Genomic DNA, 26768 nt, shown 5'->3' with positions numbered 1-26768 from the left:
GAGGGAGGCACGCGGCTCGGGTGCATGGCCAAAGAGGCGGGAGGGGCAGGGCAGGGCAGGGCGAGTGCGGGCGGGGGCCCGGAGGAGGGGCGCGCGCCGTGGCGTCGGGTGTTTTGGTTTGGATTTTTTTTTCCGCGAAAGAAGTTTGCCTTGGCCACGCCTCAAGGCGACCGCCTCCTCCTGCCCCCTCCTCCGCCCCTCGGCGCACACCTCTGGTGCAGATTGCAAAGCGCCTTCCGTTGCGAGAGCTGCAAATTTTGCAAAAGCCAGGCTCGCCCACCTTGTAGGAAGGAGCGCCTGTGTCCCCTTGTATCTTCAATAGCAAAGAACCGGTCGCCTGATTTGGTCACTGGCTCTCCCAGACTGTATGATCTCCCGGGACCCTCTTGAGTTGCAGGTTTCTGCACCAAGGACCGTAATTCCCCTTCGCTCCTAGGATTTGCAGCGTTCTGGATACTGGAGGCTTGCAAGCTACGCTCGCCCAACCTTGGGCAGACACTCGCCCCAACCACAGGAGTGTGCCGGTGACTGGCGGTCAGTCCTTCGCCTCTCCATGAGCCTGGGGGCAGGTGCCCGGAGATGGCGCGGCCTCTGAGCGACAGGACCCCGGCCCCCCTGCTGCTGGGCGGCCCGGCCGGGGTGCCCCCTGGCGGGGGAGCGCTGCTTGGGCTTCGGAGCCTTCTGCAGGGGACCAGCAAGCCCAAAGAGCCGGCCAGCTGTGAGTTCTAGCCCCGACTCCCTTAGGGACTAAGTGCTGGGGGAGGGGGATGTTTTGTAGTAGACATCTTCTATGTGCAGGGTGCCCATTTTTCCCACTCTTTACTCAATTACCCAGATGGTTAAACCTCTAGATCCTTCATCGTCCAGGACCCAAAAGTGCAAGTCTCTCAGTCTGTGCACGGGAGGACCCAGGAATCTAGGTCCCCAAACTCCTCTCTCATTTGGCCTGCAAGTCTAGACCCCTGGGGTCCAGGAAGAAGGGGGTGTGTTGGATGCTCACACGGTGGTGACACGGGCTTGGGCGGGGCTTCATGGGGTCACATGGAATGTAGGGATGAGGAATGTGCCTGAGGAATAGAGCCCCCTTTCTGTCCCTTATAGATTGTGGGGGAAGGGAGAAAGGGGTACACTGCGCAGGGGGTGGAGGATTTATAGAGAAATTACAAAGCTGTCATTTTTTTCTCTCACCTGCCCAACCCTCCACCTACCCTACCCCTGGCCCCCTTCTTTCCGAACTTCCGTCTCTTTTTCCTGAATCGCTGTCTTTCTGTGTCTTTATCCCTTCTTGGGCCTCTGTGTGTCTGTGTCCTCCCCTCTCTCCGGGTCCCTATCCCCCGCTACGCCCCTTCCCCTCTCCGTTCTCTCCCTTTTGGTCTCTCTCCCCCTCTGTATCTCTGTCCCCTCCTCTCTCGGGGTCTTTACCCTCTCTCTTCCGTCTCTTTCCTTCGATTCTTGTCTCGTCTCTCTCTGGATCTCTGCCGTGTGGATCTCCCATAACCTCTCTCTTTCCGACTTGGGGGTCCCTTCTCCACCTCTTTCTCCACCCACTTCTATCCCGCCCCGTGTTTCCCTGGCCCACAGGTCTCCTGAAGGAAAAGGAGCGCAAGGCGGCTCCGCCCGCAACTACCGTCCCGGGGCCGGGTCTGGAGACCGCAGGCCCGGTAGATGCCCCAGCTGGGGCAACAGGGGGCGGTGGGTCCCCGCGGGGGCGCCCGGCGGCGGTGCCTGGCCCGGGTCTGTTGGCGCCGCTGCTGTGGGAGCGCACGCTGCCTTTCGGGGACGTGGAGTACGTGGACCTGGACGCCTTCCTGCTGGAGCACGGGCTCCCGCCCAGCCCGCCGCCCCCGGGTGGCCCGTCGCCGGCGCCTTCGCCCGCGCGCACGCCGGCACCCTCCCCGGGGCCAGGGTCCTGCGGCTCGGCCTCCCCTCGCTCCTCGCCGGGGCACGCCCCCGCCCGGGCTGCCTTGGGGGCGGCCGGCGGCCACCGCGCAGGTGCGGCTAAAAGGGGCGGGGCTCGGACCCCTAGGGGGCGGGGCCGTGCTGCGCCCCGAGCTGGGACTGTGGGACCCCGGCTGCGGTCCCGAATACTGGGTCTTCCTGTGGAGAAAGGATCAGATTCTGTGTCTCTTAATGAGTCAGGGACTGAGTGTCCTGGGTCTGTAAGGAAGGAAAGACTTAGGACCCCAAATTCCACGAACCTGTATAATGAGATATTGTGGATTTTTCTGTGGGAAGTGGGGACAAAGCGTCCGTATACTCCTTGGCGCCGGGACTAGAAGCCCAGAACGCCTAAGTTATTTATTGGGGGCGTGTAGTGGCCCCAGATTCTAGACCCAGAATTGGTCTTAGGACAGGACTGGAACTCCTAGGACAACTAAAATGGGAGAAGGCAAGGCCTGGGCACAGACTTCTGTTTCCCCTGCACATACAGGAACTACTTTCCTGGGTCCCCCATTGAGGGTGCTGTAGTCCCGGACTTCAGGGTCTTGCAGCAGGGATCTAGGTTCGGGATACTGGTTCTGGGTCCCCCTGGGGAGCTCTCTATATTCCTGAGAGAGGGGAGCCTGGCCTCAGACTCGTGGGCACGCCAGTGGGAAGGGATTTGGACAGGGCGGGTTGTTAGATACTCTTCAGAGATGGGGGGGGGGGGGTCTGCATCCTTCCGGAAGAGCAAAAGGAGAGGCGAACCCCTTTGGGCACACTGAGGTCCCCAGGGGCAGAGTACAGGTCTGGGATTCCCAGGTGCTCCTGCCCCTGGTCCGACCTCCAAGCACTCCCGGGGTATTCAGCTTCACAGCAGCACATTCCCTCGCCACGTGAGACTTCCCTCCCTGCTCCTAGTTTTCGCGCACGCGCTGTCACGCGCGAGGGGGCGGGGCCCGGGAACGTGAGGGCGCTGGTGGCGGGGGTTGGGGTGGGGAGGAAGAGAGAAGCAGGCGGCAGCACGTGACTCGGCCCTGAACCTGTGTCCTCAGTTGGCCCCTGCTTGCTCGCGCTTAAAGGCGCAGTCTCCTCCTTATTGAACCAACCTTCTGGAACCTCAGATTCGCTTCCTAGTCTCATACCTAAACCTGCAGAGGGAGTAGCTCTTAGAGTCTAACTTGAGGTTCTTTTTTCTGAACAGCCTGGGGTTCAATTTTGGTCAGGGATTCAGGCTGGACTATGGGAAGGAAACGCGGAATCTGAAGTCCCGAGCTTCTAGACACCATTACCTGACTCGTGTTACTTAGGCTCATTTATAACTGGGCCTCACTTTCCCTGTTTGTAAAATCAGAGTTGGCTCCATGATTTCTAACATCTTTGTGGCTTAGGGAACCTCCATATTTTTATATTAACATGGAGATCCATGCCTGGCAGGCAAACTCTCAGAAATGCCTTCCCTGGCACTTCCACTTGCCTTCCACTTCTTGTGGTGGGCAAGATACCTGAGCAGGGGATAACTTCTGAAAACCAACTCCCCCAAATAAATTCACGTTCAGATAACATTCTTTTTCCCCAAGGGCTGACCTCTCGGGACACACCCAGTCCTGTGGACCCAGACACGGTGGAGGTGCTGATGACCTTTGAACCAGACCCAGCTGATCTTGCCCTGTCAAGCATTCCAGGCCATGAGACCTTTGACCCTCGGAGACACCGTTTCTCAGAGGAGGAACTTAAGCCCCAGCCAATCATGAAGAAGGCAAGGAAAATCCAGGTGCCAGAGGAGCAGAAGGTGAGCACCACCAGATGTGGTCCACAGCTTGGCTTGGGACAGACCCACAGCCAGGGGTGGTCCTTTCCTCAAGCTGGCCTGAGCTTCTCTGGAATGAGCTCTCAGGCTCTCCGGGCCTGCAGTCAAAGATGAATTTGGTTTGACGAGGGGGCACAATGGGGAAGGTGTTTGGGACTCATGGAGACAGCATCATTATGTGGTACAGACTCAGACAGCTGAACTTGGTCTGGTTGTGTGTAGACTTGGAGGTTCTATGGTCACTTGGACCCAGAGCCTTCAGTGGGGGCAGGGTTCAAGTTCCAGGCTTATTTGCCAAGGACAGCCTTCCTTAGCATATCAACCTGTCTCTCCTGCAGCCAGCCAGGCTGGGGCTGATCTTTGACCTCCGATTTGGGGCATCCTTCACAGCGATTGCCTCTGTCTAGGATGCAGATGCTGCTAGCTTTTGCAGTTCTCACTCCTGGGACTGGTGTTCTCATTGGTGAGAGGCTTGAGGTGCCCTTAGGAACCAGGGCTCCCTCTTGATTTGCAGTGGTTTGGTCTTGGACTACCTCTTTCTAGCATTGCTTTGCCACTGATGAGTTCTCTGCTGTCAAGAGGCACTTATGCATCTCTCATAAGGCTTTGCCGTGGCCTTGTGTGAGAAATCACTACTAGGGATGGGCCTAGAAGCCTGATCAAGACCAGTGTGTTTTTCTTGCTGCAGGGACCTGTTACTAGAGACTAGATGTGTTCTAGCAATCAGGAACTAGGTTTTAATTAAATGGGAACTGAGGGAGCATCTCCCTGAGCTAGATAGTCCTTGTTACTAAAGAGTGATCCTCCTTAGCAACCAAATTCCAGGACTGGAGGACCCTGGGTATAATCCTCTGGGGAGGTCTCAGGATAGGTCCCTTTGTTAAGGATCAGCTCTTCTATCAACCAGGTCCTGTTGGGGAGGAGGCAGTTCCCTGGCAATTCAAGGTCAGCAGGTCAGAGACTACCCACAATCATTAGGATCACTTAGATCTCAACATCATTTGCTGAAGAGGTATGAAGTTGCCTCGGCAACCAGGTCAAAAGCTACCCAGCTCTGGAAGGATTTTATGAGATACCAAACCCCATCACTGGGGGGTGGGGGCTAAGCTTTCTTTAGCAACCAGGATCTGGAAAAATGATGTATAGGCCTGTGCTCTTCACTGGGATAAGACCTCAGACCCCTGAAGGCTCTGTTGCTAGGGAATAATCTTCCTTAGCAACCAGGAGCTAACTGCAGGCCCTTTGTCAAGTGGGGAGGGGTGGGGTCTGCTTTGCACAGTGGAGACCTGGAACCCAGTTGCTTGAGGGTGAGAATCTGTTTCATACCTTAGCCAGTGTTAGGGGCTTGCTCTCCTTAGCAACCAGGGTCCAGGAGGGCAGACCCTTGGATACCCATCCCAGCAGAGACTGGATATCTGTGCTGATATCTGTGCTGAGCAAAAAGCAGCCCTGGGGCAGGGGTGTCTTAGAAGCTGCGCCTCCCTTGTTAACTTGCTGATTTCAGTGGCTTCCACCCTCCACCCCCAGGACGAGAAGTATTGGAGCCGACGGTACAAGAATAATGAGGCAGCCAAGCGGTCTCGGGATGCCCGGCGGCTGAAGGAAAATCAGATTTCGGTGCGGGCGGCCTTCCTGGAGAAGGAGAATGCCCTGCTGCGTCAGGAGGTGGTGTCCGTCCGTCAGGAGCTGTCCCACTACCGCGCGGTGCTGTCCCGCTACCAGGCCCAGCATGGGGCCCTGTGAGGCTGCCCCCACCCCCACCTGGCAAAGCCCACCTCTTCCTTGCTCAGACTTGCACCCTCTTCCCTCCCTGCCCTGTGGCCCACGGGCTGGCCAGCTGGGTGCCCCAGGGACCGTGATATGCAGAAAAATACATTTATATTTTTAAGAAAAAGCGAGCCTTCCCCCTCCCTCGCGGGGGCGGGGAGGGGCCTGTGTGTGACCCCGGCACGTCGGGGACCCCATCCTCCCACCGCCTCCGTTAACACTATCCTGAATAAATCTTGAGAACCCCAGAGCCAGCTGTTGTGGGGACAAGGCAGCTACCTGGTCCCGGTTCAAGACCAGCAGGTCACACTGGCCGCGGGCTGCCATCCACAAGCTACAGGAGCAGTAGAAAGGGCCGAATCTGGGTTGTCGGATGAAGCAAGGGGCGAGGGTCTAGAGGAAGGAAGCGGCTGCCTTTATTGCATAGACCTTTTCAATTGCTTTTTAAATTGGGGACGGGGGACGCACACGACACAGAACGGAGGAAATGAATTCCCCGCCCCCACCTGCGGGGGGGAGGAACATTAGTGCAAATCTTAACGACGGCCCCGGGGGACCTGCCCCTCCCAGGCTGATTGGCCAGTTAAGTGGAGGCACCGGAGTGGGTAGGACGAGAACCGGGCCCTGACTGGCCAGTAAACTAAGGCCTCTCCCAGCTCGGACATTCCAGGTCCCGTCACTGGGCGACGTTTAAGGTAGTCTCTGCCCTCAGTCGCCCTGGCCTTCTGTGAGCTGGAGGCGAGGGTCGTAGGAGCCCCGCCGCGCGCGAGAGCAGCCCAAGCCTAGGCGCCAGGTCCCACCCTCATTGGTCAGGCACTATCCTCGGGACGGGCCTGCAATTCAGGCCACCCTCCAGCAACACTCTGGTTCCCCGGAGGTGGGCACGTCCTGTGACGGTGACTAATCTCGCAAATCTAGCAGACAGGTCACACCTCCTACCGCAGGCCCCGCCCCTGACGGGCACGGAGCTTGATTAGGTTCAGGGCTCCTGCCCCGCGCACCCAGGGGGCCCCGTGAGCAGAGTGCCGAGGCCCGGATGCATCTGAGCCTGCAGCGGCCCGTACTCCACTAGTTCCCCGTCCACCGTGAGCATGCCGCGCGGCGTCAGTGGCTCGAGGCGGAAGGCACGGGCCGCAGCGTAGCCCAGCTGCGGACAGCCCAGGCTGAAGTGGCTACCACGCTCCATTGCCAAGAAAAGGCGCAGTAGCGCCGCACGTGAAATGCCGCTCCGCACCCAGCACAGGTGCACCAGGCCGTCGTCAAAGCGAGCGTGTGGAGCTGCCACCATGTCAGCGCCCAGGTGACTGGGAGAAATGGCCAAAATAAGCACAAAGTCCCCCTCTAGCGTCACCCAGTCTGGGGGCAGTGGGGTGCCCAACGGAGGCAGCAGGTGGTCCGGTGGCCCCCAGGTGGAGGTCCCTGGGGCACCAGGGGTGGGAGGGGGCAGTTCAGAGGAGGCTGGCATTTCAGGGGGCCCTTCTGTGATAGGTGAGAGTGGAGCTGCCTTGGGAGAGCTGGGGGGTGAGGGCAGCAGTGGGTCTGGGGACAGTGGAGCATCCCCAGCCCCACCCCAGTCGCCAGCCAGCTCTGGGCCTCCACCATTGAGGGACAGCACAGGCAGAGGCTCAGGCGAGCCAGGGGAGACCAGGGCAGGCTGCGGCAGGGGCAGGGGCAGGTCGGATACTGAGCGATGCAAGGGGGAGTGGGCCATGGGTGGTGCTGGTTCTGGGGTCAGCGTCAGCTCGGACTTGGCTCGCGGAAGGCTGTGGGCAGGGGCGGGCGAGGCTGGCTCCACAGTGGCAGGGAGGTAGGACAGCCGACCTCGATAGGTGTGCAGTGCTGCGAGCCCCAGCACCGTGCCCAGTGTGAACCGGGCACTGCCCAGGGCCCTGAAGCGCTCGCTCTGGATGTCCACGTCCGACACGAAGCCCCAGGCCACAGACAGGAAGGAGAAACAGCGGGAGCCTGAGGCCAGTGTCACAGAGAGCAGGTCCAGTGGGTGGCCACCACCACGGCAGAGCAGCAGCGAGCAGTTGAGTAGCAGGTCTAGGCCCAGGGCTGGCTCAAACCTTCACAACCAGAGATGGGAAAAGAGCCGTGGGAAAGAGCAAGGGCGGCCAGGCAGCACAGCAGGGGGAGAAAGGCAGGGAAGCCGTGTCCCTCAGCCCACTGCAGCCACATGGCCACCTCCAGACATCCCATAAGTGTCCAGCGAGTGCCTCCCGTGTGCCAGGCAGTTCTAGCTACTAGGAATACAGATGGGCTGAAGTGTCTGGAAAGAGGACATGGGCACCCCACAGCCAGGCTGCTTTACTGGCCGATGGATTTGGCTGAGGGGGAGACGTGGGGTCCCTGTTGCTCCAGAAAGGCCCATCCCTTCCCTCGTGTTTCCTCAGCCTCCCCAGCAGGAGTGGCCAACCTACCCCCCATGCCGGTTCACTGCTCCCGCCAGAGCGTTTCCGGAGCCACAGGGGAGGATCCCCACAGGCATCTTCACGGCCTCCTCCCAGTCGGGGCGATCTAGGAGTCCGTTCAGCACCTAGAAGGGGAAGACCAGCTGCTTGGGTCCTGGCCTCTTTAGTCCCCCAGAGCTCGGGGTTAGGTGCTCCCCCTTTACCTCGAAGAGCAGCCCGTCTCCCGAGAGGGTGACGATGCCATCCCACTCGCTCAGGCTCAGCCCCTGTACTAGCTCCCGGGCATGGTTCTGTCGTTCTAATGAAGAAAACCAAGAGGTTAGGGAGGCTGTCTCATCCGCCACAGCCCCCACCTCCCACCCTGGCTGCCCTTACCTGTCTGTATGAGGTTGAAGGACAGCCCAGCTTCAGAGATCATGGGCAGCACATGGTTCTTACACCACTGCCAGGCCAGACCCCGCCCCCCAAAGGGATTAACCAATAGGAGCAACCGGGGTGGCCGTGGCAGAAGCTCAGGGGTGATCTCTGCAGAGAGAGGGTAGGGTCTACGGAGGCCAGACACCCAGCCCCCTCGGTCTGGAAACAGTTCCTTCAAACACCCCCACTGGGATTGGTGGAGGGCTGGCACCTGGAATTGTTTTCCTCTCAGCCCTCACCTGGCCAGGGCCAAGTACGCAGCCCCGCCCCCACCAGGTGCTGAGACAAAGGGTTTGAGTGTGAAACCAAGTGCCCTTTGGACTCATATGTGGGAGGAGAACAAAGGAGCTGTGATCCCAGAACACCTGTTACCCAGCATCAGGTTCCTTCAGTCACCACCCCCCAGGGGCCCAGGCAGCCAGCAGGATCCTGGAGGCCCACAGAAAACTCACTAGATGGGGAACCCTGGAGAACCCTTCAGGGGCAGGGCTCTGCTGAAAACCTCCTCTAACCCTCCACAGGCTGGATTAGATGCCACCTCTAGGCGCCTCGGATGCCTCTGGGGACTTGTGTTGGCACCTGTCACTCATGGTGGTGATTGCTCATGTCTCAGTCTGCTGCTCTCACCAGCCCACGAGCCTCTGATTCATCTGTGGTCAAGACCCACAGGAGGGGGAGGGGACAGAGACAGAATCTGGCCAGAGAACAGGGGACATAACTCATTTCCCCGGTTTGCTCCCTCTGTAGCCCATCCCTGCCTCTCACTCTTTCCATACAGACCCAGAGGGAGATTAGGACAGAGTGGTTGCCCAGCGCCTCACCCCCGTCCCCAGGCAGTGGCAATCCTCGGAGCAGACACATGAGGGCAGTAGCCCAGCGCTGGGCCTCCACACGGTTCTCCTCATACGTGGCTGCACCATCTGCCCGAAAGGTGCGGGTGGCTCTGCGGCGGCCCCCGCGCCTGCCCCGAGGGTAGGTGTAGATGCAGAAGTAGGCTGCTGTGTCCGAGGGGCTGCGGCTCCGCAGGGTGCAGCAGCCTGAGACCTCGGCCAGTGGGACCAGGCCACCCCGGGGCCGGGCTTCAGGCTTTGGGCGCAGCCGCTGTATGTGCAGGGCCTGTGATGTGAGGGTGAGGGCAAATCGTGGGCCACGGGCTGGGTAGGAGCCAAACTCGCCATGTAGGAGTGGGGTACTGGCAGCCAATGGCGGTGGTGGGGGGGCCATGGCCTCGGCCCTGTCCAGGGTGTTCTTAGGCCGGTGGCCCCAGCTCCAGGTCAGCTCCTGCTTTGGTGTCTGTGGGGAGGGAGGAGGGTAAGGGTCAGAGTCCAGGACCCCCATGTAGGTGGAGGGAGGGGCAGTGGCAGGTGGGAGGGGAGCACCAGAGACAGACAGGCTCAGACAAGTGTGGGAAGACAGAACACAGGGCAAAGGTCAGCTAGGCAGGAAGGCCAACATCCTGAAAGGCTAGGGGACCCAGGCACAGAAACATTCCTTTATTTATTCCCCCAATAATTATTTAGAAACTCTATGTGCCAGTTCTGGTGCTAGGCCCAGGAAATACAGCAGGGAACAAAACAGACAAAAGTCCCTACCCTCACAGGGTTTATATTTTAATCAGAATTCGAATAACCAAGATCAAACAGTAAAATTATAGTGCGTTGGGTGATGGTAAGAAAAATAAGACACAGGAGGGGGCCTGGATGGTGATAGATGGAGAAACCAACATGCAAAGACAGAGAAAAGACACCCCCACACCCACCCAAGCACACTGAGTCATCTCCAGGTGGAGGGTAATCTCAGACACAAAGAAAAAGAGGGATAAGCTCTGAAAACCAGAGAAACTGAGAGAGACAAAGGGTTACAATTAGATGAAACCAAGACTTGATGAAAGATGCTTGGAGACTGAGTCTCTCACCCCACAGGGAAAGGCAGCAGGGGGGCAATATGAGAGGCAGCGAGCAGGATATGACCAAGGGGTCAGAGTGGAGCCACATGCAAGCCACAGAAGGGGCAGGGGTGGACAGCTTGTCTTCCAGCACTGACCTGGGTGTCCGGCCACCTGCTCTCCAGGGAGAGGGTGGGAGCCAGGACTGAGGTCCCTTTCCCTGTCCTCTGCCCAGCTTCTGCCTCCCATCTTCTCCTTCCTGCTCACCTTTGTTCTCCACAGTCCCGCCCAATCACCTGCCTGTCCTGCTTCTCACCTTCCCCAGGCTCACAGCAGTCCCAGACACACCCCAGTCCGTGGACTCAGAAACCACCTCTGCCCCCTGCCCTGGGCGGCCACCTTAGGCCCAGTGTGTCTGCCCCTTCCCCAAACCTGCAATGGCCCCCTACGGGAACCTCAGATCAGGCTCGAGCAGAGCCCTACATATCCTCCATTCCTGGGCCTGGGTCTCCACTCACAGGTTCCCCGTCCATTGACCTACATCTCCTCCTGGGCCCCTGGGTTCCCGGTCCTCATCCCTACTCGGCTTGCAGAGCCCAATCCCCGGCCTGGGTTTCCATCCCTGGGTCCCTCAGGGGCAGTCCTGGTTTGTCACTTCCATCTCCCACCCGAGCACCCCAGTCCCAGTCAGCGTGTCGTTTCCTCTCGCTTTACCAGTTCCCCAGACTCGGGTCCCTGCCCCGACCCCGCACCCTCCTCACACGCGGGGTCCTCCTGCAGCCGGCCCCTCAAGTCTGCACACCCGCCCCCATCAGACCTAGGGGTGGGGGGAGGGTGTGCACCCGCTCGGCCAATGGCTTCGCGGCTGGCCTGAGGCCCTCCAATGAGAGCGCACGGGGGCGGGACCAGCGGACTCGCGAGCGTGGCGCAGGGGTCGGCGCCGGCGAGCGCGAGAGTTGGGCGGGGCGTCGCACTCCGCCGGGCCAGCCGCCATGGTAGGTGAGGGCACGCTCGCAGCCGAGGTGGCTTCGCCGCCCTACAGACAGCGCCGCTGACGCCTTCTTTGTTGAAGCCAAGTAGCCCGTCCCATTCGTTGAGTTTACAAAAGAAAAGGGCGTGGAGAGGAAGTCTTCAGCTAGAGAGAGACCCTAACACTGGCAACAGAGGCCTAAGGGCGTGCAAGGAGTAAGAGATCTGGACAATGCAAGGCAGAGACCCCCGGAAGCAGGGTCGAAGGCAGCAAGAGCTGGGAGCAGGGGAGAAACGTTTAGGTGTCAGACAGTTACAGTCAAGGCACGCATAGCGAAAAGCAGGCAGACGAACAAGGAGAAAAGACATGGGGTTGATAAAGTGCAAGGTAAGGGCATAAGAACTCCCAACAAATGACAGGTGGAGACAGACGCTTCTGGAATGAAAACCAGGGAACAGAGGCTCGTTATTTCACCAACTGTTTACCTCGGACTCCAACCAGAGTGGAGGCAGCTTGGGATAAACATCTGACCAGGAAATGACCCAGTCACATGGCAAGTCAGACACAAAGAGAGAGAGCTCTAGGTCAGGGGTGAGGAAGGGGAAAATGTTGGGAGCCCAGACGCTCCTGGGCTGAGACCAAGAGAGACAGGGAGGCAAAGACATGGTGAAATTGAAAGCAAGGCAAGGAGGTATCAAAAGACCTAGTGCAAGGCAGAACTGCAGAAAGACATATTATGCTGAATGAGACCTGGGAACAAAGCTTTCTAGAAAGAGACAGTGGAGGAGTTCACTTATTGCTAAACAAATATACCTCACCCCACAGTAGCAATAGCCCCAGATGTTAATGTGCCCGGGAATGATGACATATAGAGAATGAGGGACAGAAACCCAGTAAGACTGAGAGACAGGAAGACGCAGCAACTGCGCTCCGAGCCCAGGAAGAAAAATGCAGATGCTGACTAGAGTCTGAGATTAAGACCCAGAGACCTTGTCTCACACACACACATACACACACACACACACACACACACACACACACATACACACACACACAAAGGAAGAAAAGAAGGGGGCCTCCAGCCCACACAGAGTTGCTGTGTGACATCTGGGAAGCCCCTGAATTCTCAGCCTCAGCTGTCCTGTCTGGGAAATGGGGAGAAAGTTATTTACACCTGCTTGGAGAAAAAGTCTGAGATCACTGATAGAAGGGTCCACAGTAAATGATCTTGGCTTTCAGATGGACCCTTACCTGGTTCTGCTGCTCCTCTGGTTGAAGGTGTCCATTCATCTGCTGTCCCTCTGCTGTCCCTCTGCTCTGTATCAACAGGACCCTGGCCCTGGATCTGATGCCATAGGAGGGTGGTCTGGGTAAGGAGTCAGGCCTCACTGTCCAGGCCTGGCCTTGGGCTCTGTGAAGGAGAAGAGTGGGTCGCAGCATCCAGCAGAATGCAAGAGGCCCTGCCAGGCTCAGTGTGCCAGATGGTCAGCTTTGTCATTGCCCCGACCAGTTAGTCTGGTTGTATCCAACAAGTGCTAATAGGAGAGGAGGCTGATTTCTACTGAGCACTATGTATTCAGGCACTTTTATTTACTTATATAATCCTGGAAAACACCCTATATGCCAGGCCTATTTTCGTTCCTTTTTTTTCTAAATAAGGAGAGGGTGGCACAGTGACTTGCCCAAGGGCATACCGTTAAATAGCAGAACCATAATTTGAATATGGTTACACCCCGGCAAGGCCCCATTTTGCTATCTTTCTACGTCTGAACTTGTCTTGGGGTCTCCACTCCTCCATCCCCACCCCACCCATGGGGACTCCATTCTTCCTCCTGCCTGAATCGCCCTCTCTCCAGGTCACTCCTGTCTCTCTCAGAAGCTTGTCACCCATTCCTTCTCCACTCAACCCTCCAAGCCGGGTCTTAGTGCGCCTTCTCTACACACCAGTACCTTGTACATCCCTCACACCGAAACCGCTGGACCAGTTGAACCTCTCTGGGTGAGAAAAGCAGCCCCTCCGTGACCGAGGAAGCTGAGGAAGGAGCAGGGGTAGAAGATGAATCGAAAAGGTGGAAATATAAGGTGCTACAGATTGAGCTGCAGCAAGAGGATCTCGGGTTAGATATCTAGTAGGACTTCCAAGGCTTCGGCTGCGCCTAGAAGTACGCGCGAGATAAGGCGGCCGTGAACCTGAGGAAACGCCGGAAGCATGGGGTGAGAGGTTTCTCCAGGCCCAGACTAGCCCCGGCAGCCCCGCCTCCTCACCTCCAACACTCGGCCCGCCAGGTCCTCCAAGAGCCACCGAGAGGCCTCGGCGTCAGGCCAGAGCGTCACCGAGCGATGCCTCCTCCTAGGTCCACGCATCTCTCTCGCTCTCAGGTCCCTTTTTTCCGGAAGAATATCGAGAACAGCGACCGGGTAGGGCCAGAGAGGCTCCCGACGTGCTGGCCCTTCCCTCCTCGACGTCGTGCTTTTTTCTCTTTGGTCGTTCCTCCGCCCTATTCGGTTTTCGCCCTTTTAGCCACCCCTCCGGATCACCATAGAGAAGACCGGCTCATGGTAGAGCGTCGTGTCGCTCCCGTGTGACGCCATCAGGACACTGCGCGCTGGAAGCTTTCCCCGCCCACCCCGGCGCTGCCCTCTCTTTCCGGACCAGGCCGAGCTGTAGGCGCCATCATGGTAAGTGAGCTTTGCGACGTCCAAGGCCTGCCTATCCGTCGCCATCCTCGGCGGTCTTGGGGTGGCGGTTTGCGGGAGGGACACAGGGGTGCCGTGGGTGTCCGAAGAAGACCACTTTTGAGGCGGGAGGGTTGTTTCGGGATCCCGGAGGCCAGGGGTGGGTCGGAATCCCGCAGTCCTGTGTTACTGCCCCCATTGCAGAGATGATCAAGTTGAGGTGCAGGGCGGTGGACCGGCGCCCCAAGCCAGGGAATGGCGGCACCAGAAATCGGACCTAGGAGCTGCGCTGTAGCCACGTTTGGCCATTTGCCTTTGCTGCCCTTTCCTGGATCTGTCAGTTTTGTTCTGGGGCAGGCGAGAATCAGATGCCAGGACTTGGGGTCCATCCGGGCCTCGGTTTGAGTCTCAGCCCCCTACCCACCTTGTGCTGGTGCTTTCCGGCCTGTGCCCCAGGGTCCTTTCGTTTTTCTTTGGGAACATGGTGTTATATCGATGGTTAGCGAGTTGGGAAGAAGTAATTCAGAGGCGGTGCACATCACGGGGTGTTGCAGAGTAAGTGCTCGATAAAGGCGAACTGTTGATGCTTAATCCCGATCACAGTCCGAGAAGCCAGTTACTCAGGTGGGGGATGCGGTGAAAATTTTGGGCTTTCCCCAGTTTCTTAACTCTAAGGTGGGGGTAAACTACTTCGTAGGGCTGTTTGATGGAGATAACTGCATTTGAGGTCCTTGTTTTCTCTGAAAAAAAGGTTCATTGCTATTATTATTTAGAGTTTGCGATTGGTTTATTTTTGGTTATCCTCCAGGTACAGTTTTTGTGTCGCTTTTTTTTTTTTTGGTATCGAAGATTGAACGCAGGGCTCTCTACCACTGAGCTACATCCCCAGCCCTTTTTATATTTTATTAGAGTCAATGTCTCTAAATTGCCTAGGCTGGCCTCAAACTCACCATCCTCCTGCCTCAGCTTCCCCAGTAGCTGGGATTATATGCATTAGTTAGTTTTGAGAACTAGAGTGTTATTCATATTCTTTCAAAGATTGGCTCATAGAGGATTTTAAAATTATAGGTGGCTATTGTATTAAGATATCTTGAGGTTTTGTAGGCTTTGGGTGGTGCATTAGCCACCTTATGAAGACGGCTCTGTACTGACCTGGTTTTGAGCTCTTGTCTCCAGAGCCTGGGTCCTTGTTCAGTCTTGAAAGTAACTAATGACAGACTGTTCATAGAGTGAGTAATTGATTAGATTCAGGACTGAAACCATGGCTTCCCCTTCCCCCACTACAGGGAGTTGACATCCGCCACAACAAGGACCGAAAGGTTCGACGAAAGGAGCCCAAGAGCCAGGACATCTACCTAAGGCTGTTGGTCAAGGTGAGATTGGGCCTGAAATCTTTGGGTGGGGCCACCTCGGGTCTGGCAGGCTCTGGTCTCTGATTCTGTTCCAGAGCTTCAGTGTTTTCAGTCTCAAGGTTGAATGTGTTTTGGAGTGGGGAGAGGGTCTTCTGGTCCCTGGCCAGGAAGCACCTGGATTGACTTTTCCTCACACTCTGAGGGATGGGGGAGCCATAATGGCCTTTTTAGCTTGAATTGTTTGTTCCTTTGCTAGAAAGTCAGAGGGGAGCTGGCTGGTTTCTCACTCTTCCCTTCCCTACAGTTGTACAGGTTTCTGGCTAGACGAACCAATTCCACCTTCAACCAAGTTGTACTGAAGAGGTTGTTCATGAGTCGCACCAATAGGCCACCTCTCTCCCTCTCCCGGATGGTGAGTTTCTGATCCCGGAAGCATGGTGACCCAGGGAGCCGCCAGGGTCTGGCTCTGGAGGGAGTGCTGGAGCAACCTGGGCATCCCTGAGTCCCTGCAGCCAGCTTTGGGTGCCAAGCTCTGAACCTCAGTCAGAATCGAGTATCCCTGGACAGCTGGCCCTGCGTCTAGCCTTATTTCACCTCCTTGTGAGGTAGAAGGTGTGGGAGTGGTGATAGTGGCTTCCTGGGATTGCCTTGAGCCTTCAAGTCACATGTGGAGGGTTTCACGTGTGCCTAGGGCTTGGGGTTCTGCTTTAGTGGTAGAGCGCTTGCCTAGTATGCCAGGCCCTGGGTTTCGCCCCAGCGCACACACCCTCACCAGGAGAGAGGTGTCTGCTTGGAATTCTTTCTTCTAGTTGGGAGGTGAGGTATAGGTGGGCTTAGTCCATTTGGAGGGCACAACCATCCTGGTCCTTGGGATGCCTGAAGCAGGGGGGGTGGGATTTGAAAACCAGAACAACGTACCATGTGTCTTCTCTCAAGATCCGGAAGATGAAGCTTCCTGGCCGAGAAAACAAAACAGCTGTGGTCGTGGGGACCATTACAGATGATGTGCGTGTTCAGGAGGTGCCCAAACTGAAGGTGAGTCAGGTGGGGCTCTGGCTCAGGGAACGACCCTCAGACCTGACTCAATTTGTTGCTCTGTTTGGGTGCTTCCTCTCACTCTTGTGGGTGGGGCAAGCATCACACCTGTCCTGGTGGCTTTTAGGATTGGATGGGGTCATCATTGGTCATGGTGGAGGTCCTCGGCAAGCCCCTCTGGGCCCTGGCATAAATTGTTGGAGTGCTGGCTCTTGTGTCAGCCTGCACTTAAGTCCAAATGTTTTTTGCACTTTTCACTTGCAGACCGTGTCTTTAAATCACTCTTTTCTCTGTTTCCTTATTTCCCAAAATATACACCATGTGGTCTGCAAATTTTTATATGTCAAGCGCTGGGCACAACTATCAGTCCAGGAAGCTCCTGGGAGTGGTGTCAGGCCCATGAGCAGCAACACTTCTGGGCTGGGACAGTGGACATTATCCTGGCAGCCCCTGGGTGTCCCTGCAGGAGGCTTGACACTCTCCCTGCTACTTCCCCAGGTCTGTGCACTGCGAGTGAGCAGCCGAGCCCGCAGCCGCATCCTCAAGGCTGGGGGCAAGATCCTCACCTTTGACCAGCTGGCCCTGGACTCCCCCAAGGGCTGTGGCACAGTCCTGCTCTCTGGTGAGTGAGGTGTGCTGGCTGCCTTATCCTCCTGGGTCTGGGAGGTCAGATGTGCCCAGCCCTGCACCTCAGATGGTCTTCAGCCCTGTGTGGGCCAAAGGCAGAGTGGCTCCTGACAGGATATCTAGGTGCCCGTCCCTGCCTGATTGCCTCCTCCTCTCCCCAGGTCCTCGCAAGGGCCGAGAGGTGTACCGGCACTTTGGCAAGGCTCCTGGGACCCCACACAGCCACACCAAGTGAGTATCCGGTCCCCTGCTGGGCTGGCCTCCCCACCCTTGAGTTGCTCTCCTTTTTCGTCCCCTGGGTGGTAAATGCAGGCTGGCAGGGCCACAGGCCTTAGTGGGAGCGTCTGGGGAGCCTGGAGCTTACATTTACGCACCCTCCGTGCTTAGGTTGGGACCCTGAGGTCCTGGTGTGGGCTCTTCGTTTTGGCTTCCTGTGCCACCAAGGTTTTCCAGTAGCTGGTTTTGTGTGGCCTCTGAAGGGCTCTGTGGCATTAGGGCAAGCAGCTGCTGAGTCGCCAGTGTGGCAGGAAGCCCCGCCCCAGGATGGCTTCATCTGACCCCCACTCCTCTCTCCACAGACCCTATGTCCGATCCAAGGGCCGGAAATTCGAGCGCGCCAGAGGCCGGAGGGCCAGCCGTGGCTACAAAAACTAAGGCCAGATCTTACTGGAGCTTACTGTTAATAAAGAGATTTTGAATTCTGATGCCCCCTGTGTTGATGGAGCGCAGTGGGGGTGGTGCAGGGCGGTGGGAGCGCATCTGGTCTGGGGACTTGGATGCTGGGCCAGGGAGGACCAGACTCCAGGGGGAGCCCTTCAGCCTCTGCTCCACAGCAGGGGCCCCTGGGACTTACCATTACCAGCACATGCGCAGAGTTGACCTTGCTGGGCGAGTTGGGCCTTCTACCCCCTGGGATCAGAGCTCCACCTCCTTCCCAGGTGCCTTGTTTTCACTTGTTTCCTCCTAGAATTAGCCATGCCCGCCTCTCCTAGGATCTCCCGGGCACTGGGGGGTGGGGCTGCAGTGGGGGTTGGGAGCAGGTGAGGTGCTGCCCTCTCTCCTGGTAACCAGAAGCCTGAGTGGCAGCTGGCCAGTCCCGGAGAAGTGCCCCTGCGCGGTCCCTCCCTGTTTGCTCAAGAGGCTGGGCTCCTGGGTCCCAGGTTAACACCTGACAAAGGCCCGGAAGAACAGGAGTGAAAAGCAGGACTCTCGGCCCTGGTATTCTGAGAAGGCAAGAGATGGGAGGAAAGGGGAAGAAGGCCGACTATTCCTCTGCAGGACCCCTGGCTGTGGTCTAGAGAAAAGCAGTCCCAGGGATTGCTGGGATTGAAAGCCAGGGGACTGGTTTGCAGACTGGGAGAATCGGGGAGGGAGATAGGATAGAGTTTGATCTGTATCCAGGAAGAAGTAGAACTCGGGCAGAAGTCCATGCAAGGCTCAGCTGGGTAGGTCTCAGCGTTGATCAGCGGGTGGAGACAGCTCTGGGGCCAGGGCACCTGTGGTGGCAGCCAGCCTGAGGAGCTGCCTCAAACAGATGGGCTGTCAAGGTCACGGGCAGGTCTCAAAGTGTCTCACTCCCAACTGCAGCAGCCTCAGGAAGGGGTTTGGGGGTCCAGGGAGCACAGTGTCCCCTGTTGTAGGGAGGAGACTGACTGGTTCCCCAGGGAAAGGGGTGATGCCTAGACTTGGCTGAAGTGCATTCCTCCAAGGCTGGGAGGCCTCCGGAATAACTGGTGAGCACTGGTGAGCCAGCCGACTGATGGACCAGAGAAACGCCCAGGCAGACAGATTGGACCGGGGGCAGCTGGGAGCTCCACCTGCTGACAGGTATCAAGACCGCCAGTCACGCCGTTGGTGTCTGTCAAACAGCCAGGGGGTCGGTCGGATACGCTGTTGGCCGGATCACACTGGCAACCCACTGTACCATTGGTTAGTGAGATTGGGTGGTCAGGCACAGGCGGACAACCTGTTGTCTGGAAATGGTCAGGCAGTTAGCCACACCTTCAACCAAGGCAATTGGTTGGTTGGGCATTTTGTGGCCGGCGGGCTGGAGGTTGTGTGGTCCAGCAGAGAGGCCTGCTGATGGCCTCCTGATGCCAGGTGGCCATCCTGACCATCAATAGCTGGTGGGAAGTTCAGAGAAGACCAGGGGGCACAGTGTTGGCTACCAGCAGGCAGGTCATTGTTCTCAGCAGCCTGAGACGTCAGGTAATCAGTTCTTCGGACAGTCTGATTGTGGGGACTGACCCAGGGGCAGCCTCAGAGAGCGGTGGGGACATTTGCAGCACTGCCCTGGAGGCCTCGGAGGGCCTCAGTCTGCCTGTCAGGAGATCCCAGATGGTCAGCCCTCCAAAGGCAGCCAGACCCTCAGGGATCCAGCCTCACACGCGTCCTACCCACTGGCCCCGATGGCGGCCTCCCAGCTGGCAGCACTGGAAGGAGTGGGAGCAGAGGCCGGGGAGCTGCCCCTGAGCGAGGCCAGCCCCGGCCTCCTGTACTCTGAGGGCGAGCGACTGGCGCTGGAAGCCCTGCTGAGCAGGGGGACAGAGGCCTTCCAGGCCTGCGTGCGGCGGGAGGGGCTGCGGCCCTTCCTGAGTGGGGATGAGGTCCAGGGCTTGGCCGCGGCAGCTGAAGACTGGACAGTAGCCAAGCAGGAGCCTGGTGGCCCAGCAGAAAGAGCCACCATCACCGATGGGGATGTGGGCAGTGTGACCTACTGGCCTGGGCAGTCAGAGGAGCCAGCGCCCCTGCTGCGACTGGGCTGGCCGGAGGACACTTCCTGGAAGGGCATCACCCGAGCCCAGCTGTACACCCAGCCACCCAGCGAGGGCCACCCACCTCTCAAGGAGCTGGTGCGCCGGGAAATCCAAGCTGCCCACAAGGTGGGTACCCCAGGGGCCTGGTCACCGTCCCCAGACCATTCCCAGAACGGGGCCCAGGCAGGCCGCCTCCCCGACCCTCCCAGGACTTGAAGTCTAGATCCCCAGCACCCACATCCTCAGCCCAGGAGCCCATGCGTGGGCCTCGTCCTCACTGCCGGACGGGGCTCCCTACTCTCCTGATCCCAGGTGCCCCTCAAATCAGACGACGACTGTCCCTCAGTCTCAGTCATCCACTCGCTCTCCCACCACCACCAGCACCAAGCCGGGAGCTCCCAGCCCAGCCCCCCCGGATGGCTCAGCCGTCTCCCCGGCAGCTCCGGGAAGCCCCGGGAAGCCCGTTCATTAGTAGTCCTGGTCTGCCTGCTCCCCTGTTTTTGAATGGGCATGGTCCTCGCTGGTGAGGTGGGGACCATTATGCCCATTGAGGAGATGGGGAAACTGAGGCATGGGCCTTTCCCTCTCTTACCTGTCCGTGGCTGAGTGGAACTTGAGCCAGGCTACCTGACTGGTGAGTCAGGGTTTGTTGGCACTACTGTGTTCTGTCTTCAAGACCCCGTCCATCAGCGCGCCGGGGTTCCCAAAGCACACCTTAGTGGCCCAGCACATCAGCCCTCCCGCCCCAGCCCCAGGCATTCCAGAGGACCCGGGGGCCAGTTTCCCATAGTGCCCTCCAAGGGCATCCAGCCACTGACCTGGTGGGCGTTTGGGCACTGTAGTGCCATAGATCAAGGGCACTGTTCATGGTTGTAGATGTGATTTTTTTTTTCTTGGTGATACTGGGGATGGAACCCAGGGGTGCTTAACTACTGAGCCACCTCCCCAGTCCTTTCTTGAACTTTATTTAGAGACAGGGTCTCCCTGAGTTGCATAGGGTCTTGCTAAGTTGCTGAGGCTGGCTTTGAACTCATGATCCTCCTGCCTCAGCCTCCTGAGCTGCTGGGATTACAGGTGTGCGCCACCATGCCTGGCGACTTGTGGTTTTTGATGGACGTTTTCTAGCGTATTGGGACTGGGTTTCTTGAGGAAGATCTGCCTGTTTCTTACTCTATGTCCAGGGGTCTCCCCTTCAGACCCCTCAATGTCCCAGGTAGGCCAGGCCCCTAAGCCCCCAGCCTCCAGAGCCTCTTACCCTCACCCCCTGATGCCAGGTCCCCAAGTGGCCCCAAATTTCAGGTCCCGCCCACATATCCACAGCCCTCTCCCCACGTTGCAGCTGGTGGCCGTGGTCATGGACGTCTTCACTGACCCGGATCTGCTTTCGGACTTGGTGGATGCCACCTCACGCCGCTGGGTGCCTGTCTACCTGCTCCTGGACCACCAGCAGCTGCCTGCCTTCCTGGCACTGGCCCAGCAGCTGGGGGTGAACCCCTGGGCCACAGAGGTAGGGGCTGGGCCAGAGGCACCTGGGCATCTGCATTCCGCTGGTGCTGGGGTAGCAGAGGCGGACTTTTCCATGGGGTCCTGGGTCACTGAGATAGATGCCTACTGAGACCTAATGCTCAAGACACTGGGGACAGAGGAGGTGACATTCCTGTGGAGTCCTGGGCCATGGAGGGGTAGCCCCAAGAAACTGAAGCTCTATACTGGTGGCTCTGGGGACGCGTGAATGGCTTCTATGGGGTCATGGGTCACCCAGGTGGAAGCAGCCTTGAGAGGCCCCGAGTCCGTGGAGTGAGACTGAGCAAGGGCCTACCCCCCAACCCCGCCAGAACTTGGATGTCCGCACTGTGCGGGGCTGCACTTTCCAGAGCCGCTGGCGACGGCAGGTGAGCGGCAACGTGCGTGAGAAGTTTGTGCTCCTGGACGGGGACAGGGTGCTCTCGGGATCCTACAGGTACGCCTCTCAGCATCCTGCACCAGCTCTCCTTCAAGTGACTTCCCCTTCCTGGGCCTCTCTATGCTCATCTGTGAAATGGGTCCCAACACCCTTCCCAGGAGAGGTGGTGCAGGCTTGGGCGTGGAGCCAGCCTGCTTGGGTACTTGTTCTGGCCCTGCTGCTGGCCTGCTTAGCAGCCTGGGGGGAGTCTTTCTTTGGCCCTGTCATTCCTTCTGGAAAACTGGGACATGGACCCTGGAGCTAGATGACCTGGATTCAAATCTTAACTGTCCATTACTAACTGTGCAACTTTGGGCAACTTAATTCACCTCTCTGTGCCTCATTTCCCCCCTCTACAGACTGAGATGATATGGTTATAGTGCTGGTGGAACAAGATTTCTCAACAGAGATACCCCTCACATTTCGGGTTGCCTCTTTGTCATGGGGGGCTGCCAGGTGCCCTGTGGGGTGCTGTGCTATGTCCCCAGCCTCGCCCCAGCAGTTGTCAGTAGCCACCCCCCAATTATGACAACCAAATATTTCTCTAAAACTTGCCACGTGCCAGCTGAGGACCCCGCTCAGGACAGTGGGTTTCGGCCTGAGCATGCCCCAGAGTCACTAGGAGGACTCGAAACAGCTTCCTGCCACCCCCTATCCACCCCACCTAGGATGGGCCCCCCTGTGTCTTTCTGGCACCTTCTGGTGCTGCTGCTGCCCTCTGGACACACGCCTGGCACACAACATGAGAAGTTCTCCAGTGTCAGCTATCGTTTATTTTTATGATTTTTTTAGCCATATTTCATAGACTCTAAGGTGCCAGCAATGGAAAGACACGTCCTGATTGAAATGCAAAAATACACACATCTTAGAACCGATGAAATACAAACTCACAGACCACGGGCCGGCACCACTGGGTCAGGGCCGAGGGCGCTTCCCCGGGCCCCGGGCTGCAGGAGGACAGCCCTAGAATGGACGAAGCCGGGGCCACAAGCAGGTGTCGAGGGCCTCTGGCCATTTAATGGGGGAAGGGGGTCAAGGTGGGGCGTCTGGGAGACCGGTCCCGGGCCCTGCCCTCCCAGGGGCCTACAGCAAACGTCGCAGCAGCAGCAGGCCGGCCGCGGCCCCCGCCATCCTGCTGCCTGCGGGGCCAGGGCTGGCGTTGCACAGGTGGCCGTAGCAGCAGGTGGTGGTGAGGCTGTAGGTGAGGCCCTGGTAGCTGACAGGCTCCTCGCGGCCGCAGCTGGTGGAGTGCACGCAGCCCTTGTTGGTGACAGGGCCCACGCCCTGGGCCACCCCGTGGCCCGTGAAGCAGTCCTCGTCATCCCCGCAGCGCATGTGGGTGCCAGGGCACTTGGCGGAGTCGGTCAACTCACAGAAGATGCAGTCCTTGGCCCCCGTGGTGCCCGGCGGCAGAGCCATCACCAGAAGCAGCAGCCAGCCGAGGACCATGACGGCCTGGCTGGGGGCACGGTGCCCAAGCCAGGCCGGGGGCTTCCTGGGCTTCTGGGAAATGCTGAATGAATGACCTCGCGGAACTCCTCCCACGGGACCTTGCCCCCTGTCCAGGCCACCGGGAGTGACAGGTCCCAATGCTCCGTGTCCCTCTCAGGAGGTTCCTGAGTCCTCGGGGTGGAGACAGGCCAGCACCGCTGCCCCACAAGTCTTTGTGAAGTGGAATGTGGTGACCTCACAGACCCCACAGGGTTCCCACTGGCCGCTCTGCGGTGAGGTCATAGGTGGGGGCAGGTGGCACGATGTGCAAGGTGGCCCGGCCTGCTGACCTCAACCCAGCGAGGACAGTCACCTGGCGGTGTAAGGACACCTGAGCAGCGCCCCGAAGCTACCGCCGACCCATCCACGCTGTGTGTGCCGTGCCCGCCGAGGGTCCGACTCCACATCTCCTGTGGCAACCCCGCTTCCAGGCGGCCAGTGTGGCCAGGAGCCCCTGAGCTGGGGTTGGAGCCCTGGGTTCATTTCACTCCAGAGAGGTGGGAGAGAGGGCGTTTGCTGAGCACCAGCTGTGTGCCCAGATCTGCAGCCGGGGCTTCACAGAAATCGCAGGAGCTGTTGGGGCCCTCTGTGCTGGCCACAGGCAGGGACAGGGACCCCGGTTCTCACTCGAATCTGCCTGTTTCGGCTTCATGTTCCAGATGTGAGAACCGAGGCAGGCAGGGAGCACACAGCAAGCGCTTAATAAATGCACTCTTTCTGGGAAGGAGCTGAGTTCTAAAACAGTCGTGTGGGTCCAGGAAATGACCCATCTCTTTCCAGAGGAGGAAGCTGAGGTGCTCCTGGCTGCGGCCAGGCAGAGACCAGGTCTGAGCTCCAGTCTGAGTTTCAACTCACTCGCCCTCACCTCTGTCCCTCGGGGCACACGCTGCTCTCGACCCCATTCTGTGGAGGGAGAAACTGAGGCCCTAGAGGTCAGGACCCGTCTGAGGTCGCCCTGCCGGCCCTGGGACCTGGCTGGGGCCTGGGGATGAGAGCCAGGCTTCACCGAGATCCTGACCCCTGATTCTGGTGCCCCCAGCTTCACGTGGAGTGATGCCCGCCTGCACCGTGGTCTGATGACCCTGCTGACCGGAGAGATCGTTGACGCCTTCAGCCGTGAGTTCCGGACACTGTATGCAGCCTCATGGCCGCTCCCGTCCATGCCTGCCCAGGGTCCCCTGGTCGGCGTCCTGGGGGACCTGCAGCTGGCCCGCAGCCCACACCGTGTGGCTCACCGCTGCCCTGTAGCCCCTGTGTCACCGCTGCCACCCGATGGCCCACTGGCCCACCGCCTGGCTGCCTGCCGCATCCTCGAGGGGGACAGGCGGGAGTCCCCTGCCCCACCAGGGCCCGCGCTCAGCGACATCCTGAGAAGCGTACAGCGTGCCCGGACGGCCAGTGGCCCCCCAACTCGGCCCAGCCGCTCCCTGTGGGACCTGAGCCGCCTGTCCCAGATGTCAGGCTCCAGTGATGGTGACAGTGAGGTGAGACCTGGTGGTTGCTGCAGAAGAGGATGGAGGTGGCGGAGGCCCAGGAAGGGAGGGCACTCGCCCAGGGCAGGGCTGGGCTCCGGGGTCCTGCTCTGAACCCCAGAGCCGGAAGTGTTTTTGGAGGGCCTACTGTGCCCAGCACCCAGGAGGTTCAAGGGCAAAGCCATTCGCCTGGATTCATAGCTGCACGGGCCGTTTCATGTGCCCCTACTATGTGCTGGGGGAAAGCTCTGGTGGCATGGGGCAGAGACCCCTGAGCCTTGGGTGCCCCATGCTTCTGTGAACCTTAGTGTTCCCATCCAGGGAATGGGCTGAGCGATTGAGCTCATTCCCAGTTGGGCTGAAATGGAATTTGTTTTGTTTATTTCACGACATTCTCATCCCGGATCAGGGAGGCCACTCTTGTCAAGCCCGTGTTTACAGAATGGAAAGTGGGGACTCAGCCTGAGTGACTCACCCCAGGTTCAGTCACCTGCTTTGTCACCTTGCCCATGCCCAGCACTTTCGCAGGCTGGTTAAGTTTAATGTACCCACTTCACAGATGGGGAAACCGAGGCCCAGAGCCCTGGAGGCCTCCGTAGTAGGGCTTTTCAATGCTCTGCTTGCTGGCTTCCTGGATCTGAGAGTTCCGGGGTTGTGGGGAGAAGGGGATCATGGGAACTCCAGGGATCATCCCCCATTCCATGGCTGCTTAGACAATGAGGTTTCAGGTAACCTCAGTGTTGTGATTCACTGGAGGACCCTGAGAGGTGACTCTCTTGCTGAATCTCATTTTCTGCCGCCATGAAGTGAGCTGTTGTGAGGGTATGGGCAGCACCACGTAGGGGGGACTGGCAGGTGCACCAGGATGCCAACAACCTGGGCACAGTACCCCAGCCTCAGTTTCCCCATCTGCTAAGTGGGAGTTAGAGGCTTCTCCCAAGGGCGAGACTCTGGGAATGGCCTCCCTCCTCCCAGTCAGTGACTTCCTGGAGCTGGGGGAGGAAGGGGGCTAGGCAGGGGCAAGGTCCTCACCTCCACCCCTCCACCTGGTCCCCAGCCGCCCTGACCCTGCATCGCCTCCCTTGGCAAATATTTGCCCCCCCCCACCCCCGTTGGCAGCTGCCAGCTGCTTCCTGTTCCTCCCAACTGCAAAGCTGCAGGAGGGAGATGGCTCCTCACCCCTCTTGGGTCTGGGGTCCCAGGCCTCCCTCCACCCTTCCTCACCTGCTTCGGGTCACCTCCCCCCACCCCCACCTCCCTCCCTCCCTCTTCCTCCCCCCCCACCTTCCTCGGCTCCCCTGCTTCCTTACCTCCTCCTCCTCCTCCTCTTGCCTCCCTCTCCTCGGGTCTCACCTCCCCCTGTAGCCCCCCACCTCTCCCACCCTCTTTCCTCACCCCCTCCCTCCCTGGCTCTGGGCCCCGGGAACCTCCGCCCTCTCACCCCCTCTCGCCTCCTCTTTTTCCTTCCACAGCTCAAGAAGTCCTGGGGCTCCAAGGACACTCCTGCCAAGGCCCTGATGAGGCAGCGGGGCACAGGAGGGGGCCCGTGGGGTGAGGCAGACACCCGCCCATTGGCCTGGTCCCAGCCCTGGGGCGGCCCCCTGCCCCTGGTTCCTGCCCGTCGCCTCCGCTATCTGTCCCCAACCCAAAGGAGGTTTGGTGAGGATGCTGCATCCAAGCTCCCAGAATCCAGAGGTGTCCCACAGCTGGACTGGGCCTCTCGCTCAGGACTTGGGGGGCGACCCTGACAGGAGCTCAGACAAATGTGGTCTGGCCCTCCTGCGTGCCAGCTCGGAGCCCTGCCTTGATGCTGCACTTCAGACAAGGCCCCTGGCTCAGGGTCTGGGCAGTGCGGGGGATTCCACTTGTTCTGGAACCAAGAAACCCAATGCCTGCTCTCGGCCTCAGTGTCAGTCAGGCAAATAGATCCTAGACCCCTGCACGTGCTGTTCAGCCAGGACAGGACTTCTCTGGAAGAGGCCGACTGAGTAGCCCCTGTGGGATTTGTGGGATGTGGCTGAGGAGTCCCTGGGACACTCCCTCCCTCTGGCACTCAGAAGGGACTGGAGGGCAGGGAGAAGAGGGAGGACAACAATGGGCTGGAAAGTCCTGGCTTCACAGTTGCTGGGGAGGGGTCACTGCCGGGCCTGGGCAGGCGCTGGGACCTTTGGAGAGCACCAAGGCAGTGGATGCTCTAGCTCCCCGACTTTGGCTCGGAATAAAACTCCTTCATG

At 58.8% G+C, this 26768-nt stretch overlaps 5 protein-coding genes across 11 annotated transcripts; 3 read left to right on the top strand and 2 right to left on the bottom strand.

Moving 5' to 3' along the window:
• Positions 1–96: 96 nt before the first annotated feature.
• On the top strand, positions 97–5762 carry Dbp (D-box binding PAR bZIP transcription factor). The gene is made up of 4 exons (XM_047528209.1): positions 97–718; positions 1582–1992; positions 3501–3712; positions 5258–5762. The coding sequence occupies exons 1-4, from the start codon at positions 580–582 to the stop codon at positions 5471–5473; spliced, it is 978 nt and encodes a 325-aa protein (XP_047384165.1). The 5' UTR covers positions 97–579; the 3' UTR covers positions 5474–5762.
• Positions 5763–5891: 129 nt separating this feature from the next.
• On the bottom strand, positions 5892–12489 carry Sphk2 (sphingosine kinase 2). 6 transcript variants are annotated; one of them, XM_047528207.1, is made up of 6 exons: positions 12435–12489; positions 9150–9621; positions 8287–8290; positions 8115–8209; positions 7921–8036; positions 5892–7566 (listed from the first exon to the last, which is right to left on the bottom strand). In XM_047528207.1, the coding sequence occupies exons 2-6, from the start codon at positions 9504–9506 to the stop codon at positions 6477–6479; spliced, it is 1662 nt and encodes a 553-aa protein (XP_047384163.1). In that variant the 5' UTR covers positions 9507–9621; positions 12435–12489; the 3' UTR covers positions 5892–6476. The 6 variants fall into 6 exon arrangements, with proteins under 6 accessions (XP_047384163.1, XP_047384159.1, XP_047384161.1 ...); XM_047528203.1 differs by having other exon boundaries at positions 8287–8436; positions 12435–12483; XM_047528205.1 differs by lacking the exon at positions 12435–12489 and adding an exon at positions 10928–11018 and having other exon boundaries at positions 8287–8436.
• A 1300-nt stretch (positions 12490–13789) lies between these two features.
• Positions 13790–17577, top strand: Rpl18 (ribosomal protein L18). The gene is made up of 7 exons (XM_047528210.1): positions 13790–13862; positions 15146–15232; positions 15516–15623; positions 16148–16246; positions 16745–16868; positions 17035–17104; positions 17452–17577. The coding sequence occupies exons 1-7, from the start codon at positions 13860–13862 to the stop codon at positions 17525–17527; spliced, it is 567 nt and encodes a 188-aa protein (XP_047384166.1). The 5' UTR covers positions 13790–13859; the 3' UTR covers positions 17528–17577.
• Positions 17578–18048: 471 nt separating this feature from the next.
• Fam83e (family with sequence similarity 83 member E) lies at positions 18049–26766 on the top strand. 2 transcript variants are annotated; one of them, XM_047530083.1, is made up of 6 exons: positions 18049–19755; positions 20969–21136; positions 21465–21589; positions 24102–24178; positions 24311–24546; positions 26007–26766. In XM_047530083.1, the coding sequence occupies exons 1-6, from the start codon at positions 19282–19284 to the stop codon at positions 26280–26282; spliced, it is 1356 nt and encodes a 451-aa protein (XP_047386039.1). In that variant the 5' UTR covers positions 18049–19281; the 3' UTR covers positions 26283–26766. The 2 variants fall into 2 exon arrangements, with proteins under 2 accessions (XP_047386039.1, XP_047386038.1); XM_047530082.1 differs by having other exon boundaries at positions 24102–24546.
• Positions 22655–23020, bottom strand: Spaca4 (sperm acrosome associated 4). Its single transcript, XM_047528894.1, has one exon. It carries the CDS (start codon positions 23018–23020, stop codon positions 22655–22657), a length of 366 nt encoding a protein of 121 aa, XP_047384850.1.
• Positions 26767–26768: the final 2 nt, after the last annotated feature.

The sequence above is a fragment of the Sciurus carolinensis genome, chromosome 16 (genome assembly GCF_902686445.1).
Source record: "Sciurus carolinensis chromosome 16, mSciCar1.2, whole genome shotgun sequence".
NCBI lineage: Eukaryota > Metazoa > Chordata > Mammalia > Rodentia > Sciuridae > Sciurus > Sciurus carolinensis.
This window is presented reverse-complemented; position numbering and strand designations above follow the sequence as displayed.